The sequence below is a fragment of the Heptranchias perlo genome, chromosome 9, assembly GCF_035084215.1.
Source record: "Heptranchias perlo isolate sHepPer1 chromosome 9, sHepPer1.hap1, whole genome shotgun sequence".
Classification (NCBI taxonomy): Eukaryota; Metazoa; Chordata; class Chondrichthyes; order Hexanchiformes; family Hexanchidae; genus Heptranchias; species Heptranchias perlo.
Genome location: NC_090333.1, coordinates 25496210 through 25516045, shown reverse-complemented (window position 1 = coordinate 25516045; position 19836 = coordinate 25496210). Strand labels below are relative to the sequence as shown.

General features: G+C 45.3%; 1 protein-coding gene across 1 annotated transcript in view; it reads right to left on the bottom strand.

Moving 5' to 3' along the window:
- Positions 1-411: 411 nt before the first annotated feature.
- The window catches only part of LOC137324975 (glial cell line-derived neurotrophic factor-like), a 78896-nt gene continuing 59471 nt past the window's right edge, over positions 412-19836 (bottom strand). Inside the window, exons 2-4 of the mRNA XM_067989670.1 lie at positions 4707-4795; positions 3883-4129; positions 412-955 (exon numbers count right to left, since the gene is read on the bottom strand). Of these exons, the coding sequence (XP_067845771.1) occupies positions 498-955; positions 3883-4129; positions 4707-4795 (794 nt within the window). The 3' untranslated portion in view covers positions 412-497. The remainder of the gene's footprint in view (positions 956-3882; positions 4130-4706; positions 4796-19836) is intronic.

Below are 19836 nucleotides of genomic sequence, written 5' to 3'. Positions count from 1 at the left end.
AACTCTTTGCAGAAAGTTTTTTTTTGTCACAATAGCTCCAGTCAATATAAAACTTGATGTATTCCTCTCAAAAAAAAAAATCCAGGTGCGTTCCTGTCATCCTAACATGGAGAACTCTTGGCAGTGTTTTCACCTGAGGGATGTCATGTACTCCTGAACTGATGGAAGTCCCAAGTCACTGTTTACCTTAAGACCAGAAAACAGATTGAATATCAGATTCCTTTTGGTTGATTTAGAGAACTTTCAAAAAAGGAGCAGCACAGGCCAGAAAAAAGTCTGGTTTATTGTCCAACTGATTCCAATCAGTTACCGCTTTGTCTCAATCAAATTGAAGTACAGACCCCACCCCACCCCCCACCCCCACCCCTCCTAATGCCCAAATGTAGGCGCCATCTTGTTATCTCCAAAAGAGAGTGTTGTACAGCCTTGGTACCTTGCCTGGTACATTGTTCCTTTACATCAAAGCAAACGCATAGTCCCTGATGATATGTAGTCCATCATCCCATACACATGCATTCAGCTGCAGAGAGCCTCTTGACTCTCTGCCACTGATTTTGCACATCCAGAAAGGTTACATCTTCATACTTGCTTGGTCTGCAGCATGAGTGGCTGATCACCTTCGCATTACTACCAGAAAGGATCCCATTTTGTTTGAGCAGTTTGGACAATGTTAGGTCATAGTTTGACCTGGAACGCGGGCAATTTCCACTGCAATATTTGAACAGTACAATCTCATCTGATTTATAACCGAGCCCCAGGTCTCCAACTTTGACCCTCAGGCTATTGATATGGCATCCTTGATTGCCCCTGTTCGATTTTCTGGCTCCTCTCTGCCTATTTCTGCGTGAGCCGTTTGATGGTTTTGTGCCTTGATGTGAACCCCCTGGAGATCGCTCATAGCGGCTTCGCAGATCGTCTGCAAGTTCTGCAGGTCTGTCTGAAGTTGTAGTCTCATCTGTAGAAGGTGGAATATCAAATTAGTACAGTACCTTGGCTTCTCTACATTTGAAAGTACAGTATGGATACACATTACACAGCTGAGTTTGTTTAGATGATGCAGTGCATTGCAGCAAACCAATCCCTCTGCAACAAGGACAAAAATGGAATTGTGTTGGATTCTCATGATCCTGGGATCTCCACTACAAGTGATGGTGTCACCATACAGGAAATGTCTTAATTTTTGGAACAGTCACAAATTGCCTATTTTAAACGCAAACCCAAACACTGCCCTGCTGGTTACAGGGGGTATATTTACCTCACATCATGCTAAATTTTCTCCTGTCCTAATTCTGCTCATTGTTTCTCTCTGTCCTCAGGCTGGTTGCTTCATGGCTAAGAGGGCAGGCACCCAACCTGTTATTGGGTCTCTGCAAATGCTGCTCTAAGCCAGCTTCTATGAGGCAAGCAGCAACAGCCGAGGGATGACTCACTCCCTGATTTTCCCAGTGTGCTGGTGCTAGATACAAGCTCCCGTGTTGAAGTTTCTGATACCATATAAATGTCGACACAATGTAATTGAGTCATCAATTGCATCATCCAACAGCGCTCCATTTACAGAACTTACAACAGAGAAGAATGTGCAGGTATGAACGGAAACCAGACGTTTGGAATGGCTTCAAAGATTCTAATAGTGAAACTGACTTAAATTATACTGTTGCTCTTTCAACTTTGCTGATACGATTACCCATTTTATAATAAATCAAACGACAACAACTTGCATTTATATAGAGCCTTTAGTGCAGTAAAACGTCCCAAGGCGCTTCACAGGAGCGATTATCAAACAAAATTCAACACCGAGCCATATAAGGAGATATTAGGACAGGTGACCAAAAACTTGGTCAAAGAGGTAGGTTTTAAGGAGCGTCTTAAAGGAGGAGAGAGATGTTTAGAGGCAGAGAGGTTTAGGGATGGAATTCCAGAGCTTAGGGCCTAGGCAGCCGAAGCCACTGCTGCCAATGGTGGAGCGATTAAAATCGGCGATGCGCAAGAGGCAAGAATTGGAGGAGCACAGAGACCTCGGAAGGTTGTAGGGCTGGAGGAGGTTAGAGAGATAGGGAGCGGCAAGGCCATGGAGGAATTTGAAAACAAGGATGAGAATTTTAAAATCGAGGCGTTCCCAGACCAGGAGCCAATGTAGGTCAGCGAGCACAGGGGTGATGAGTGAACGGGACTTGGTGCAAGTTAGGATCCGGACAGGAGAGTTTTGGATGAGCTCAAGTTTATGGAGGATGAAAGATGGGAGGCCGGCCAGGAGAGCATTGGAATAGTCAAGCCCAGAGGCAACAAAGGCATGGATGAGGGTTTCAGCAGCAGATGAGCTGAGGCAGGGGCAGAGGCGGGCGGAAACACAATGCGATTGCCCGTACCCACAGCGAAGAAACGGCTTCAATTTTGAGGCACTGGCCTCATTAACATCGTGCCAGCGAGCTGCAGAGCGCCAAATGGGCACACCGATACAGCTTTGCCGGATTGCAGCCTCCCACCATCGGGCTATCCTGCCCACCAGCGAGGTAGATACGGGTGTCGCAATGACGGAGGGTGGAGCATCCAGGGCGGTGGTGGTCCAAATTATTTTTGTGGACTCCTCCAGGCCCCACAAAAATAATTCCAAACCTATCTTGGCTGGGTCTCTTCGGCTCCATCGCCCGTGGAACTGGTCAGAGTCTGCACGGTGCACGCTCCGACCACTTCGGACCTAAAATGGAAATTGGGGTCGTGGGTCCCCAATTTGCATATTGAAAAGGGATACTACCTGAGACAGGCGGGCACTTTGGGCACCCGGTGGTAGGCCCCTTTCAAATTGTTGCCAGCCCTCCAGGTCGGTGTTAGCGGGGCGGTAAAGTTACCCACCCCATTTTGAGGCCGTTACCTAGGCGATAGAAGTGAAAATTGTCCCACTATGATAGAATAATTATATATGGCCTCATGTATTGTGTGGACCTGATGTACTGAATGGCCTTTTCTCTCTCTAGACTTATTGTTGTTCTTGTTGCCAAATTATGGGCATGAGGAATTGAATTAAGACTGCCTCAGGCTTATTTTGAAAATATAAGAAATAACCTCAAATAAAAAGAAACACACAAGCCTGTGGAAAATGGGACCAACAGTATAGGAAACTGAATCGCTGATAAATGCATGACGAGGTGAATTAGAACACTCTTTCACCCTGTTTGAATCCTGCCCAGAGAGAGCAGATGAAAAAAATCCTCTCTCCTCACTGCAAGGATCCTAACTAAAATGAATTTGAATCAGGATCGACCCAGCTCCAAGTCATCAGGTGAATCCACAACCCAAGACTCCATTGTTTGGCATTAATTGATACTAAGTAAACACTCCTGCTCAGACAGGCCACAACAAGGGATGATGTGCAAAATGGGAAAAATTCACAATGGTGTGCAGTGAGGATGCCCTTTTGAGGTTGGGGTAAAGGAACGGTGCCTCGGCACAGTAGAGTTTTATCCTGCACATAACCCATGCTGTACCTGTCCTGGGAGTACTTGATGCTCCACCATGGTCAATGAGTGGTAGGACATCAGATCACGCCCCTGATTCTTCACATGGTGAGTTCCCAATTCAAGCCAAACTATCTGGAGGAGGGTAAGGCTAATGCCCAGTGAAGGGAAAGAGCTTTCCTAGTATAAGGGAAAGTTAGCTAGAGGTCAAGTCAATTTTTGAGTATATCCAAGCAGGTGATTACAGAGCAGCACAGAAGGCAGTCTGAGTTCGAGTTGATTGCCCTCTCTCCTAGGAAAAGCTATGTAATGCAAGAGAATGTAAAGTGGGGTTAAATAAATTAAATTTGTTTTTTAAAAGCTACTTCCGTTGATTAAAATATTAATTCCTTTCCTCATTACTATTTTATGATCAATATACCGTACTTACAATAGGCAGCACCCCAGACAGATTCTGTTGGCAATTCCCTGCTCTCATCAGTCTTACTCTCGAGGGATCCTTGACTCTCCACAGGTCCCTGGCTCTCCATTGAAGTCCTACTCAAGGAAACTTTCTTGTCCTGGGCTAGTATCTCTCTGGAGCGTGGGTTATTTACTGGAAACCAGTTCTCTTCTTGGGATGAAGCAATTGTACTGACAATCAGGGACAGAAAGATGGCCAGGGTCCAGTAAGTAGCCTTCAAGACAAGAGCCATAACAAATAACATTTCAAAGACCAAATCAGATAGAAACATTTCTCCTCTGCTCTGATATGACAGTCTTCAGAGATTGGGCACAGCTTTAAATTGTGAGGCTTATTTCTAAAGGCCAAGTTCAAGAAGGTTTGGAACTGCATCAAAGAAACCCAGCCGACCTCCCCTTCAAAGCAAACTATCAGCAACAAACAGAATCCTTTGGAATTTTACAGTAGGTTTGGGCTGTATTATCATATTGACATATCGGCTACATTAGGCACTTTTATCAAAAGGGATTTACAGTCTGTCTGAAAGTAACAGGTAACCAATTTCTCACTGCACAGTAGTTAAGGCACAAGGCTGGCTTGTGCGCAAAAGTGCCCAAGGCTGATAGTTTAAAGTCTACTGCAGCTTCTCGAAATACAATAGATTGAAACTCACTGATCTCCAGGGGAGGGGAAAGGTTGACAGTATGGGGATTTGCACTAGTGGGGTTTCCAGGCCACAAAGCATAATTACAAAATACTGGCCTCAAAGATTTGGGATTTTTTAAAATTCATTTTCTAGATCAGTTTCTTACCTTCCATCTTCTCGGGGGTTTTAAGGATAAATCAGCCAGACCTCCTGAATCTCGCAGATTTACACCTCCACTCACTTGCTTGCACCTGTCTAAAAAAATAAAATGAATTTTTTTTAAATGTTTACAGCACCGTGTAACATTTCCAAGACTAGTGAGATCTGTAGAAGCAATAAACCATGCCTATGTTCGTTCAGTGAATAACCGATGAGCCTGGTTTTATTACTTTATGAACAGTAATCTCTGGTAGAGATGGATGAGGCGTTGGATCATATGATGACAAGTAACTAAAACAAAGTTTTACATCACTTATAAACAAAGCAAAGGTTATTAAACTGGAGCAGACAGATGATGATTTAAATGGGTTCAGGCAAAGGTCCACATAACAGCGGCAGTGCCCCAACCCATAGATATCACCAGTTATCGAATCACTGGGCAGTGCTGCCAGTCCCTTCCTTACATGTTTGACACCTAAAAATGCACCATGGGCCTAAAAGAGTCCAGTCCAGCCAAATAATTTACTCTGTCACTTATTTAAATTCTTTTACATATAAAAAGGAGAGTAACTGATTCTGACCACTGCTTCAGTATTTCATTTGAACTAGTGTTGGATCTTTGCAGTATGGCAAGAGACATTATGCTTGGATTAGGATTATGCAGGGATTAGGAGCTCTATAAACTGTAGATAAAACAGGCAATTTGCAGATGTTTGACCCAAAACCCATTAAACCATTCATTCAGCAATTAAATCTCAACAATAACAAAAGAAAACATTGAACAAAAACAAGTTGTACATGAGAGGTGAAATGAAGCTGTTTTAGAGATCACCAGGTGGCAACCTTTTATGTTTCGATCAGGTGCTTGTATTTAAGTGTTGTGGCTGGGATCAGGAATTCTATAGGAGCTAACATTATGTAATTTAGACCACTGAAATCTTATACCTTGGGAAGTGGTTTGCTCCACTGGAATTTTAGGTTGCATTAACACTACAACTGCAACGTCAGTGCAAAACAGTGCAGTGAGAATGCTATCCATTGACTCATGTTAAAAGTACACATATGAATGTCGGCTGAGGGCAGGGTCAAGCTCAGCTGCCATACCTTCCATGGTTAAATAGCATGTCAACATTCACAGTCTAGGGGTCACACATGAAGAATAGCCATTTAGGGGGTGCGACAATGAACTGTCGGTGCCTGTGGAATGATCCTAAAGCACAAGTTACAACCTTCAGGAGGTGAAGGGGAGAAAAGAGAGAGACCAAAGGCATAACAGATGGCATAATTAGAAAATATATGAATGTTTTGTAAGCTGCAATGAGCATTCATTTCCACAACTGCTGCAGGCTCAAGTTCCATTTAACGCTGTGCCCTTCAACAGACAGCTCACAGTGTGTTTTTACTCATTGTTCTTTTATCATAGTATCATAGTAGGTACAGCACAGGAGGAGGCCATTCGGCCCATTGTGCCTGTGCCGGCTCTTTGAAAGAGCTATCCAATTTGTCCCATTCCCCTACTCTTTCCTCATAGCCCTGTAAATTTTTCCCCTTCAAGCATTTATCCAATTCCCTTTTGAAAGTTATTATTGAATCTGCTTCCACCACCCTTTCAGGCAGTGCATTCCAGATCATAACTCGCAGTGTAAAAAAGTGTTTCCTCATCTCCCCTCTGGTTCTTTTGCCAATCACCTTAAATCTGTGTCCTCTGGTTACCGACCCTTCGGCCATTGGAAACAGTTTCTCCTTATTTACTTTATCAAAACCGTTCATGATTTTGAACACCTTTTATCAAATCTCCTCTTAACTTTCTCTGCTCTAAGAAGAACAACCCCAGCTTCTCTATTCTCTTCACATAAGTAAAGTCCCTCATCCCTGGAAAAAAGACTTGGATTTATATAGCATCTTTCACGACCTCAGGACATCCCAAAGCACTTTACTTCCAATGAAGTACTTTTGAAGTGTAGTCACTGTTGTAATGTAGGTAACGTGGCAGCCAATTTGTGCACAGCAAGGTCCCACAAACAGCAATAAGATAACGATCAGATAATCTGTTTTAGTGATGTTGTTTGAGAGGTAAATATTGGCCAGTACAGGTTGAAAGTAAATGTTGTGAGGCCCTGCACTGCCAGCAGAGCCTTGTACACAGCCACCACTTTTCAGAAATCTGTCCAGCGCCTCTTGCAATTTTCTGATATGTGCCAGCTGATAATGAAGCCCAGCCATCAGTCCACTGCCGGGCAAGGCTTGCCTTTAACTGTCTGAGCTCATCCATGAAAAATGGTCACCTGGGTGATGTGCCGGAGGGCTGTCAGCATCTGTGGAACCATATCCCAGCAAGAGTCAGGATAGAAAGAGAGGGAACAGGCACTCTGTGCTGTAACCATTCTATGATTCTATTCCATGAAAAATGAGCACACTGTAGGGTTGATTTGTGTCCCGATGAGGAGACGTCCGCCGGGAGCACAAGGTCAGAAAATTGCCCTTAGCATGCTTTGCACCAGGTGTTGGGAACAAATTTTTTAATGTTGCTGCTAGTGAGCTCAGGTCAGTTCCACAAGTGGTATTTAGACTATGCCATGGCTTGTCATCACATATTCTGGAGTTTACTGGTCACCGACAAATCAGGACAAACCATGCAATAGAAGCTTTTTCTGTAACTACACTCAGTATGGCTGTTTAAAGACAATGGGGTCAATTTTGGAAGGAAGTAACGGGTGCGTTGGGGGCGGGGAGGCTCCGAAAATCGGGGAAATCCCGAGCGGGTTTGGAACCCGGCTCCAAACCGCAGACTTCCGGGTTCCCCATTGACGCGTCTGGGTGCGTGCGCGCCTCCCGAATGTGGAAGTCCCACCGGCAATTATAGCCGGCGGGATGATAGTCAACAGACTTATGTACGTACTTGAAGTACTTGAAGAACTTAATTTTTTCCACATTAAGGCAGGGGTCCGATTTTGAAACATCCTCAGCGTGTTTCCCGTGCTGTGGGAAACACTCCATGTTCTACCAGACGTGTTTCACCCAGCAGCCAGTTGCACATTCAAATGCTTGTTTGACAGATGGGGAGAAAAGGTGAGTTCTTGCTGCAGGGCACTCAGTTCTTTCACAAACTTTTGGCTGCGAGATCTTTGTGTTTTCACTGAAAATTCTTACTTTCCGCTCACAATTCTTCTGTTCCCACATATTTAACAACTTTTTGGACGTCCTCAAACTAACACCATCAGGATGGGGGAACGCCATGGCCGCATTCACCACTATATCCGAGGACGAGCAACATCACCGGCCTCGCCAGGCACGGCGTGCACTTCTGCCACTTACAGCTCCACAACATGGTGCTGCACCACAGGGACCTGCACAAGAGGGCAACGACAGAGAGAGCGGTGTCTCAGGAGGCACTATCCTCGCCACGGGGTCTACAGACCAAGGCTCAGCTTCCTGGTCCTCTCTGAGGAGCAGTGCATACGGAGGCTCAGAGTCAGTCACCAGGTAATCGCAGACATCTGCAGCCTCCTTCAGGCCGAGCTGCTCCCGGCTGGGCCGAGCGGCATCTCATTACCTGCCGCTGTCAAAGTCACCACTGCCCTCAACTCCTTCGCCTCCGGGTCATTCCAGGGTGTCATCGGTGACATCGCCGGGGTCTCTCAGTCGTCTGCACCCAACTGCATAAGGCAGGTCACCGACGGCTTGTTTCGCAGAGCCTTGCAGTACGTCAACTTCCCCATGGACGACCTCAGCCAGACGGGGAAGGCAGTGGGATTCCACTCTGTGGCTGGCTTCCCACGGGTTTAGGGTGCAATTGATTGAACCCATATAACAATATGAGCACCTCCACATGAGCCAGGACTGTTCATCAACAGAAAGGGGTATCACTCCATCAACACTCAGCTCATTTGCGACCACCGCAAAAGATTCCTTCACGTATGCGCCAGATTCCCCACCAGCTGCCACAATTCTTTCATCCTGAGGGGATCCAACATCCCGCCCCTCTTCCACCCACTGAAAACCCTTAAGGGTTGGCTCCTCGGGGACAAGGGATACCCCCTGCACACGTGGCTCATGACACCCCTTAAGAACCCCATCACCGAGCAACAGCGTTGATATAACGACAGCCACGTCACCACCAGGTCTACAATTCAGCATGCTATAGGGCTGCTCAAGATGCGATTTAGGTGTCTTAATCATTCTGGGAGAGTGCTTCAATATGCACCAGACAAAGTGGGACGCATTATAGTAGTGTGTTGTGCCCTGCACAACATGGCACAACAGAGAGGGGTGCTGCTTGAGGAGGCCCCATCCACATTGAGGAGGATGGGGAGGAGGAGGAGGAGGAACCCATGGCAGAGCAGCGGCTCACCTGGCTGCTCGTGAGACCAGGAAGTCACTGATATGTGAACGGTTCTCCTAACATCAGAAAGTGTGAAGACTCCAGTCGTCACACTACCTGGAAAGAGCAGAGCCCACTCCAGGCCACCCAGCCCTCCCTGCACAAAACAGTCCTGCAAATACACATACACCCACTATAAAGTGACCCAATGGGTGGCATCAAGTGTCGCCGTTCATGGTGAACCTCATGAAAGGGCCCTATCACAAAAGCCAGTCAAAAATGGGCAAGACGTGACAGTAGTGCTGACAATCTTAACATTTAATGTCACTTTAACAAAAAGCAAATATAAATGAAAAACATGACAGTCTGTCAAACACCCTTGTGCATATCCTTCATGCTCACAAAACCTTTGCCTTTCTCTTACGACTACTTCTATGTGGTGCATCCCCTGTGGCTGCAGCAGAGGTAGTGACAGGTTGCTCATGTTTATGCCCTGACTGCTTAGACGCTTTGGGCCTATGCCCTCTGGGTTTTGGAACCCGTGAGGGCCCCTCCAAAGACTGCTCCACCTGCACCTGTGCAGTGGCAGACTCGGCCATCTGGAGAGGAGGCAGCATTGCGAGTACTGGTTGAGAGGGGGGCAACGGGTGAGACGTGGGAGCGCTTTGAGTGGTGTCCCCACTTCCATGTCCCCTTTCGGCATCATACCTCCCCCAGGCCAGGCCCACATCATTCCTCCCACCCTGCTGGAGAACAGTGCAGTGGACATATATGATGCATTGGAAGGCCACTTCTAAAGTATCTGTCAGCCTGTTTAAGGCGGCAGAATGTTATTCACCCTGAGTCCGAATGGCCGTTGTCAGAGACTGAATGGACTAATTTGTGGGCCGTGCTTGAAGCTCAATGGAGGCGAGCCTTCTCTCCATCACTGACATTCCCGCACTTACCTGTGACACTATCTCAGAGAGTTGCTCGCGTCTTCTGACACTATCTCAGAGATTCCGTCCCGTACCTGTGTCACCATTCCACTCATGCAGGAGTTGGACTCCTCCATCCTCTCCACTATTGTGGAGAGTGCGCATGGCACCTGTTCCAGTACCTCGCAAATGTGCTGCTGTCCCTCGATCATTCTCCTTTTAAAGGATGGCCCCCAGGGTTCAGTATCTGCGTTCAGCTGAGCAGAGCCTGGAGAGGAGTGCTCCCACTGACGCGGACTCTCCACAGCTGCCCCTGCCACCAGTGTCTACTCGTGCTCACTTGTGTGTGGTGACTCACCAGGTGCCAACCCAACTAACTGACCTACAAGGACCCACCGAGGTGTGAGTATCTGCGCTGGTGGATGGTTCACTAAGATGTGACGGTGAGCCCTCAGATGCCGGCAGGTTCTCTGAGGAATCGCCCTCTACCGTCACTGCGGTCGTTGAAGGGCCTAAAAGAGAACAGAAGGCAATATTATGCATCATCACAGATGTGTCATGCTGCGATGAGCATACTGAGGTTTTGAAGATGGCAAGGCATGTTAACATCAATTCATATTGTGAGTGATGAATGTTAAAGTTGTGTCACCAGACGTTTGTGGGGTGCCAGTCTCGCCGTCCCCAACGGACAGGCACTCGAGGGTGCGGCTCAGCTCCAGCGCCTCCTGCTCCGTGTCTGTGAGGACAAGTGTTTGTGGAGGTCCCCCTCCAGTCCTCGCCCTCTCCCGTGCATTTTACGCTCTCTTCTAGAAGGGGACAAAGAACAGACATGTGAGTGAGTGATGGTGAAGTAGCCAACCGATGAATGCATTGCTTTGGGTGAAGCTGACCACGAAAGAGGTGCATCAGAGGGTGAGTATGAGACAGAGACATCACATTGGATGAGGATTGGGGTGAGTGGTAGTGGTGGGGTGATTAATGGGGAGGTGAGGAAGTGCAGGTAGGTTGAGGATGAGCCTTAAGTGGGTATGAGGAGTGATGTGATAGAGTAACCTTGGCAGTGCAGGATGAGTTTGGTGAAGGTGGGGGGACGGGATGGTGATGTACAACATGGAATGTAGGAGAATCAGTAAGTGTACTCACTTTTGCTGACCTCGTTAGGTCATTGAAGCACTTCATGCACTGGACCCAGGTGCGGGAGATGTTGCTGCTGCTGGTAACCTCCTCTGCCACCTCGAGCTAGGCCTTTTTGGTGGCAGAGGCAGGCCACTTCCTCCCGTCTGCCGGGTAAAACACATTCCTCCTCCTCCTCACCCCATCCAGTAGCACCTGGAGTGAGGCATCGTTAAACCTTGGAGCAGCCTCGCCCCTGTGCTGCTCCACTGTGGTCTGTGGGTGTTTGCTCCAGCAAAAGCCTTTGGGGCAATGGCCCTTTAAATAGAGCTCCTCCAGCTGACAGCCTGTGATGCGGGTGTGCAGTCCGCCCGCTGTGTAGCTTTCCGACAGCAAACCCGGAAGCCACATTAAGTGGCACCAATTGAATTGTAATCGCGTGGGAAACGGACATTTTTTATTGGTCGGGTTACCCGTGCGCCCAATCACCCGCACCCCCCCACCCCCGCTATCATCCCGCCTCCATTCTAATATCAGGGCCAATATTTGTGATTAGCATATTTTGAGTACATAGAGTGAGCTCCCATCCATACAGCGGGCTGCCTAATGCATCTTTTGCATGTTTGAGGTCAACAGCAAAGGCTCATTTGAAAAGCTTCAGCAGCAATTTAAATGGGGCGTTCTTACTTGCAACATAGGGAAAAGGGTTGTGAGCTGCAAAATTCTTTGACAAAAGAAGCTTCCTGATCACATACCATTAGATTCACTCATGCTGCATTGGAGCTCATTCTATAGGAAGTGAGGGAAAGTAGGATGTCCTTTTTGGCACTGAAAGACAGCTTCCAAAGAAATGAAAACCAACATCATACAACTGATAGGGTGGATGTTGTTACCTATATCTAAAAAAATCTCGTCCCAAATGCACAAGAAGATAGTAGATCTGAAGAAAGCTTCTAAAGTAAGGTAACCAAACTATGTCAAGTAGCTGCCCCATATATGTATGCCACAAAGTGTTTTCTCATAGCCTATTATTATTATACTGACACCGTATTCATATAACATCGCAGCCCTTTGAATGGGCACACTGCAACGTGGCACAAATACAAGCTGAAACTCAAAATTGAAATTATTGTCACATTCACATCTTAAAGGGACCTACCACAGCAAATACTTCTAACATAACCTAGCTGCATGATGCATGTTCATTTACTAAATGCACAGGATGGGCTGTAGGTTGGGCACGGCTGTTACCATAGGCTCTGTTAAGCAATATCTCAAGACTAATTCTTTATCTACAGGACAAATTGACCCATAATAAAATGGAACAGACCCGGACTCAAGGAGGACCCAGAAATGTCAAGTTGTTGACTCCCTCTGGGAAGACTGAGGCATCATTGGCTATAATAGTATCAATGGAGCAGGGAAGGGTGAACTCCGAAATCACAGAATCACATTCGGTCGGTGTTTTTGCTCCACACGAGTCTCCTCCCACTCACTCTATTTACTTCATTTTACCATATAGACATATCTTTCTATTTCTTTCTCCCTCATGTAGTTATCTAGCTTCCCCCTAAATGCAACTATGCTATTCGCCTCAACCATTCCACAAAGTAGCGAGTTCCACATTCTCACCACTCTCTGAGTAAAAAAGTTTCTTCTGAATTTCTTATTGAATTTAATAGTGACTATCTTATATTTTGGACTCACCCACAAGTGGAAACACCTTCTCTCTGTCTATTCTATCAAACCCCTTCATAATTTTAAAGACCTCTATCAAGTCACCTCTCAGTCTCTTTTCTAGAGGAAAGTGCCCCAGCTTGTTCAATCTTTCCTGATAGTTGTACCTGCTCAGTTCCAGTATCATCCTTGTAAATCTTTTTTGCACTTTCTATATCCTTTTTGTAATTTGGAGACCAGAAGTGTGGTCTAACCAAAGATCTATATTTAACATAATTTAACATAACTTCTCTGCTTTTTAATTCTATTCCTCTCAAAATGAACCCCAGTGCTTTGCTTTAACTTTTTATGGTTTTGTTAACCCTGCTTTTCTACTTTTAATGATTTGTGAATCTGTACCCCTAGATCCCTTTGTACCTCTAACCCATTTAGACTCTTATTTTACAAGAAGTAGGTGGCCTACTTATTCCTCCTACCAAAATGCGCCACCTCACACTTATCTATATTGAAATTAATTAGACATTTAGACGCCAATTCTGCAAGTTTGTTAACGTCTTGTATTTTGTCGCAGTCTTCCTCAGCATTAACTATATCCCCCAATTTGGTGTCGTCCGCAAATTTTGATATTGTACTTCTGATTCCTGAGTCCAAATCATTTATGTAAATGATGAACAACAGTGGTCCCAGCACCGATCCCTGTGGAACACCACTTCCCACCTACCACCAGTCCAAATAACTACCTTTAATCACAACTCTCTATTTTAATCTTTCCCAAGCTCAGGGATAGTACCATTATGTGGTTCTAATGTCTTGTCCTTCTACTCACTCACCTACATCCAGACATACACTCAACCATATAAACTTTACACTCAGTATAGAGCAATGCATGCGCTGTTTGAAGGTGTCTTTAAAAGCCAGCATGATAATTTACATCCCTCTTCTGTTTTTGTCAGTGGGGGAGGACAGCCTGACAGCACTACTAGTAGCCCTGGTCAAGCCAGGACATTGCAGCATCCTGTACTTTGGGAAATCCAACAGTGTGAGTGAAATTATCACGCTGCTAGTTGCCATTCACTAGGAAAGGAGGTGGTGGTATTGGTCCTGCTGAATGAAGCATCTGTCACCTGCTTAACTGATCAGTGGCCTTTTGAAATGCCAAGATTAAAAAGAAAGATTGCATCTATATAGCCTCTTATCACATTTCTCAGGGTCGGAGCACTTCACAGTCAATGAATTACTTTTGAAGTGCAGTTACTGTTGTTATGTAGGCAAAGACAGCAGCCATTTTGCACGTAGTAAAGTCCCACAAACACCAATGAGATGACTAATCAGATAAATCTGTTTCTAGTGGTGTTGAGAGAGGGAGGGAGCAACGTTTGCCAGGACACCAAGAGAACTCTCTGCTCTTCTTTGAATCCTGCCATGTGATCTTTTATATACACCTGAAACGGTGGAACAGGGAGACAGGACCTCAGGTTAACGTCGATAATAAGTTGCTTGTGCACTGTGAGAAAACAGGAAAATTGCAGGCTCTTCCATTCAGTAGCATTAGTGAGCAAAATGTGAATGAGTAATAAAGATCTGTGCAAGAGCACAACCTACTGGCTGGGAACCAGGGCAGGAATTCTAAGCACTATGCTGACTTGGTAGGAAATGAGTGAGCTGAGAAATCACCACTTATATTACATATTACATATTTCAAGATGAATATTAAAGTAAAATTAAAATGATAAAAGTTAGATGGAATTATATTGTCAATTGTGGATTGGCTCCAGTATCATTACAGTGAAACTTTGCCTCATGGCATCATCTGTTCTGAATTGTGAGATCAGTTCCTTGAAATACAAAACGTATATCATGTTTTTTTTTATTCATTCATGGGATGTGGGCGTCGCTGGCAAGGCCAGCATTTATTACCCATCCCTAATTGCCCTTGAGAAGGTGGTGGTGAGCCGTCTTCCTGAACCTCTGCAGTTCGTGTTGTGAAGGTTCTCCCACAGTGCTGTTAGGTTGGGAGTTCCAGGATTTTGACCCAGCAACAATGAAGGAACGGCGATATAGTTCCAAGTCGGGATGGTGTGTGACTTGGAGGGGAACGTGCAGGTGGTGTTGTTCCCACGTGCCTGCTGCCCTTGTCCTTCTAGGTGGTAGAGGTCGCGGATTTGGGAGGTGCTGTTGAAGAAGCATTGGTGAGTTGCTGCAGTGCATCCTGTGGATGGTACACACTGCAGCCATGGTGCGCCGGAGGTGAAGGGAGTGAATGTTTAGGGTGGTGGATGGGGTGCCAATCAAGTGGGCTGCTTTGTCCTGGATGATGTCGAGCTTCTTGAGTGTTGTTGGAGCTGCACTCATCCAGGCAAGTGGAGAGTATTCCATCACACTCCTGACTTGTGCCTTATAGATCGTGGAAAGGCTTTGGGAAGTCAGGAAGTGAGTCACTCGCTGCAGAATACCCAGCCTCTGACCTGCTCTTGTAGCCACAGTATTTATATGGCTGGTCCAGTTATATTTCTGGTCAATGATGACCCCCAAATGTTGAAGGTGGGGGATTCAGCGATGGTAATGTGTGCTTTAATTTATGAAAACCGGCAGAATACAATTGGTCTCTTTGAATGGGGTGGCCCAATTGATTCACAAGCGATAAATTCAGTTCTTTACAATGAAGTTTGTTTATACCATGTATTAAAGATTAATTTGGTAAAGAATTAGGAAAAGGGATTTTAAAAAGTGAACTGAAATGATGTGCTATGTTCCCCTATGGTTTGGTTCTGTTCCAGAGGCAGTGTGAGTGCTCAGTTCGCTAAGGTTGTGTGACATGGTTTAAAATGTTTAATATTTTTTCAAATGAAATTCTGCCACTAAATATTTTTCATATTTCTTAAAAACGACATCATGATGTATGTATGGTACGTAAGCTAAAGTGAATGATCCTTTATTCCAGCAGGTGGAGCAGTCCCATGACTTTTAGGTAACAAGCCAACACAATCATCACGAGTTTAATATTATAACCTGTTACAGGCAGTCAGTTTCGTAATATTTATTCATATTTTTTCAGGGGAAATGAAACTCCACAACAATATCTAATTTCCGCTCTTCACCTCTTAGTTCCTGGCAATGACAGAGCTAGGAAGCCAGAGGAAAGAACATTGGCCGAACCCACTTTTGGACATCAAGTGCAATTTACGGAGTTCAATCTTTGCTACAAAAACATTTTTAAAAACCTTGAAACTAATCATGTTTGAAACTTGACTTTTGGTCAATCGCACATTACAAATATTAAGCTTTGAAAACAGGAATCTAATTGTAGGACCCACAGCTACAGAGTAACCTCACTATTCACAAGTTTGCTAACAATCCTAAATTCCATTCCATAACTGAATCAGGCCTACCAACTCTCCCACATTTAGCAGGAATTTCATGCAGCAGATCACAATATCAGGTTGTTCTGGCTGAATATTGCAGTCTCCCACCTGCACTATTCCTGGTAATGCCTGGCTTTGCTAATTTTGTTTGCTTTCTCTGGCCGGAAGCCCCGGTTTTAATGGAGCACTTTCAATACCATAACAGTGATCTTTTGCTTTCTCTTACTCTCCAGCAAGAATGAAAATGGGCAATGAGAAAAAAAGAGGAAAGAAGATAAGAGAAAAAAAGATGAGGCAAATATATTAACTCCAGGTTTACATGCCACTGAAGGATACAGTAATGGCTCTACTGTCACAACGATGTAAGTGAGAACCATGTTTTCACTACCTCATCACATTGGGTCAAATCTTCCTGGAAAAATAACAGTGTGTTAACAACACACGCCGTTATTAACGTGCAAATCGGCAGCAAGTTCAGGGGATGAAGAGACACACCGTGAGTTGCGAATCTCCAGAATTTGCTGGTCGATTTATGCAGCTCCACCAATCGCTTCACACAAACGGCATCTCACCCTCAACCTCCCCGTTATTTTTAAAAACTCGCTGGATTTGCACATTAATTGACCATTAAACTCGCCGCAGAAAGTTAGGGCTCATACTTAACTGCGTAAGTCCCCTTTTAACAAAGTGATAATTGTTAATGCAATGTCAGTCAATCTCTATGGCCCAGGAAGAGAACAATTTAAACTGCTGAGTCTCATTCCTGCATGCATATTGTTAGAGATTTTTAAAATTTCAAATTTAAAATGTTTATATTTTTTTCTTACTTTTCCTTTCTGTCTCTTTTTCTCTCTCTCTCTCTTAATCCAATCTTTCTTTCCCTCTCTTTATTTCTCTTTCCATACCTGGTTTGACTCTAATTCAGCCTCCCTTTCCATTATTCTTCTGTTTCTTTCTGAATCCTTAAATCTCAATGGTTAAGGACCATAAGACCATAAGAGATAGGAGCAGGAGTAGGCCATTCGGCCCCTCGAGCCTGCTCCACCATTCAATCAGACCATGGCTGATCTGATTTTTACCTCAACTCCACTTTCCCGCCTTTTCCCCATATCCTTTGACTCCCTTGCTGATCAAAAATTTGTCTAACTCAGCCTCCAAAGCTTTTTCGGGTAAAGAATTCCAAAGATTCACGACCCTCTGGGAGAAGAAATTCCTCCTCATTTCAGTCTTAAACGGGCGACTCCTTATTCTAAGACTATGCCCCATAGTTTTAGATTCCCCCATGAGGGGTAACATCCTCTCAGCATCTACCCTATCGAGTCCCCTCAGAATCTTGTATGTTTCAATAAGATCTCCTCTCATTCTTCTAAACTCCAATGAGTATAGAACCAACCTGTTCAATCTTTCCTCATAAGACAACCCTTCCATACCCGGAATCAACTTAGTGAACCTTCTCTGAACTGTCTCCAATGCAAGTATGTCCTTTCTTAAATAAGGGCACCAGAACTGTACGCAGTACTCCAGCTGTGGTCTCACCAGCACCCTGTACAGTTGTAGCAAGACTTCCCTGCTTTTATACTCCATCCCCTTAGAAATAAAGGCCAATATTCTGTTTGCCTTCCGGATTACCTGCTGCACCTGTATGTTGACGTTTTGTGTTTCATGTACGAGGACACCCAGATCCCTCTGTATCGCAGCATTTTGTAGTATTTCTCCATTCAAATAATGTTTTGCTTTTTTTATTTTTCCTCCCAAAGTGGATGACTTCACATTTTCCCACATTATATTCCATCTGCCAAATTTTTGCCCATTCGCTTAACCTGTCAATATCCCTTTGCAGACACTTTGTGTCCTCATCGCAACTTGCTTTTCCACCTATCTTTGTATCATCAGCAAATTTGGCCACAAGACACTCTGTTCCTTCATCCAAGTCATTGATATATATTGTAAATAGTTGAGTCCCCAGCACCGATCCCTGCGGTACCCCACTAGTTACAGATTACCATTTTGAAAATGACCCTTTTATCCCGACTCTTTGTTTTATGTTAGTTGGCCAATCCTCTATCCATGCTAGCATATTACCCCCAACACCATGAGCTCTTATCTTATGCACTAATCTTTTATGTGGCACCTTATCGAATGCCTTTTGGAAATCCAAATATACTGCATCCATTGGTTCCCCTTTATCCACCCTGCCCGCTACTTCCTCAAAGAACAATAATAAATTTGTCAGACACGATTTCCCCTTCATAAAACCATGTTGACTCTCCTTGATTGTATTATGAGTCTCCAAATGTCCTGCTACTACTTCCTTAATAATGGATTCTAACATTTTCCTGATGACAGATGTTAGGCTAACCGGTCTATAGTTACCTGCTTTCTATCTCACTCCCTTCTTGAATAGGGGTGTTACGTTTGCAGTTTTCCAATCCGCTGGGACCTTTCCAGGATCTAGTGAATTCTGGAAGATTACAACCAATGCATCCACTATCTCTGTAGTCACTTCCTTTAAGACCCTTGGATGCAAGCCATCAGGTCCAGGGAACTTGTCAGCCTTTAGACTCATTAGTTTACCAAGTACTTTTTCTCTAGTGATAGTGATTGTTTTTAGTTCCTCCCTCCCCTTTGCCCCTTGATTTTCTACTATTATTGGTATATTATTAGTGTCTTCTACTGTGAAGACAGATACAAAATATCTGTTCAATTCCTCTGTCATTTCCTTGTTTTCCATTATTATTTAAGGAGATAGACTATTGGTCCCATCATTCACTAAGGTCCCAGATGCCTCGTTGCCCTCCCCGCACCATTATCAGCTCACACTTCCAGCAAGTTATGGCACAAAAATTTTTCCAGCTGAAGAGTGAGGGAAAAAGTATAACTAACGGGGCATGCTGCGAAATGTCCCGCTCCAGTAAACCAGCAGGGCAGTAATCAGTTGGACTGACAGGCCAATCTCTGGACACGTACAGTTAGGGGCAGGTCAGAGATTAAGGGATTAATTTCGACCCCACGAGCAGGTGGGTTGGAAGGTAAAAATCGTAATAAAGTAAAACCCGACCCCAACCTGCCTCCAACCTGCCCACTTCTGGTTTTAACGGAGGCAGGTTGAGGGGCAGGTGATCAATCCGCTCTCAGGAGGCAGGTCGGTCAGTGAAATCTTTTAAGGAGGCTGCGTGCCTCCATTTTAATAGATTTTTAATTTTTAACTCCTGTGGGCCGGGATTCCCAGGTCTTCTGATTCACGCCATGTAAGAGGAGGTGGGAAGGCCCAGATCAACAGGTGAGTGCCTTTATTGCACTGCTCATGAGCCAGGACGAGCAGGAGTGTTTCCTCCAGGCCCAACAAGCCTACCTGCCGCGATCCGACACACGCGATCAGCCAACCCCCTCCCCATGTCCGACCCCCCACCACGATCACCAACCCCCACCCCACAATCTCTGAACCCCCGCTCCACGATCTCCGACCCCTCTATGAGCTCCAACCCCCCAGATGTCCAAACCCCCCATGTCTGAGCCCCCGATGACCGACCCCCCCCCCCATGACCGCCGACCCCGATGACTCCCCTGTTAACCCCTGACCCCAATGACCGACCCCCCCCACCCCCGGTGACCGAACACGGCCCCCCCCCCCCCCAGATCTAAGACTTACTTGCTGGTGTCTGCTCCCTGGCTGCTTTCCCATCTGACTGAAAACCAGCCTGTCAATCTGGCTGGCCTGTTGGGCGGGAAACCGACAGAAAAAAATTG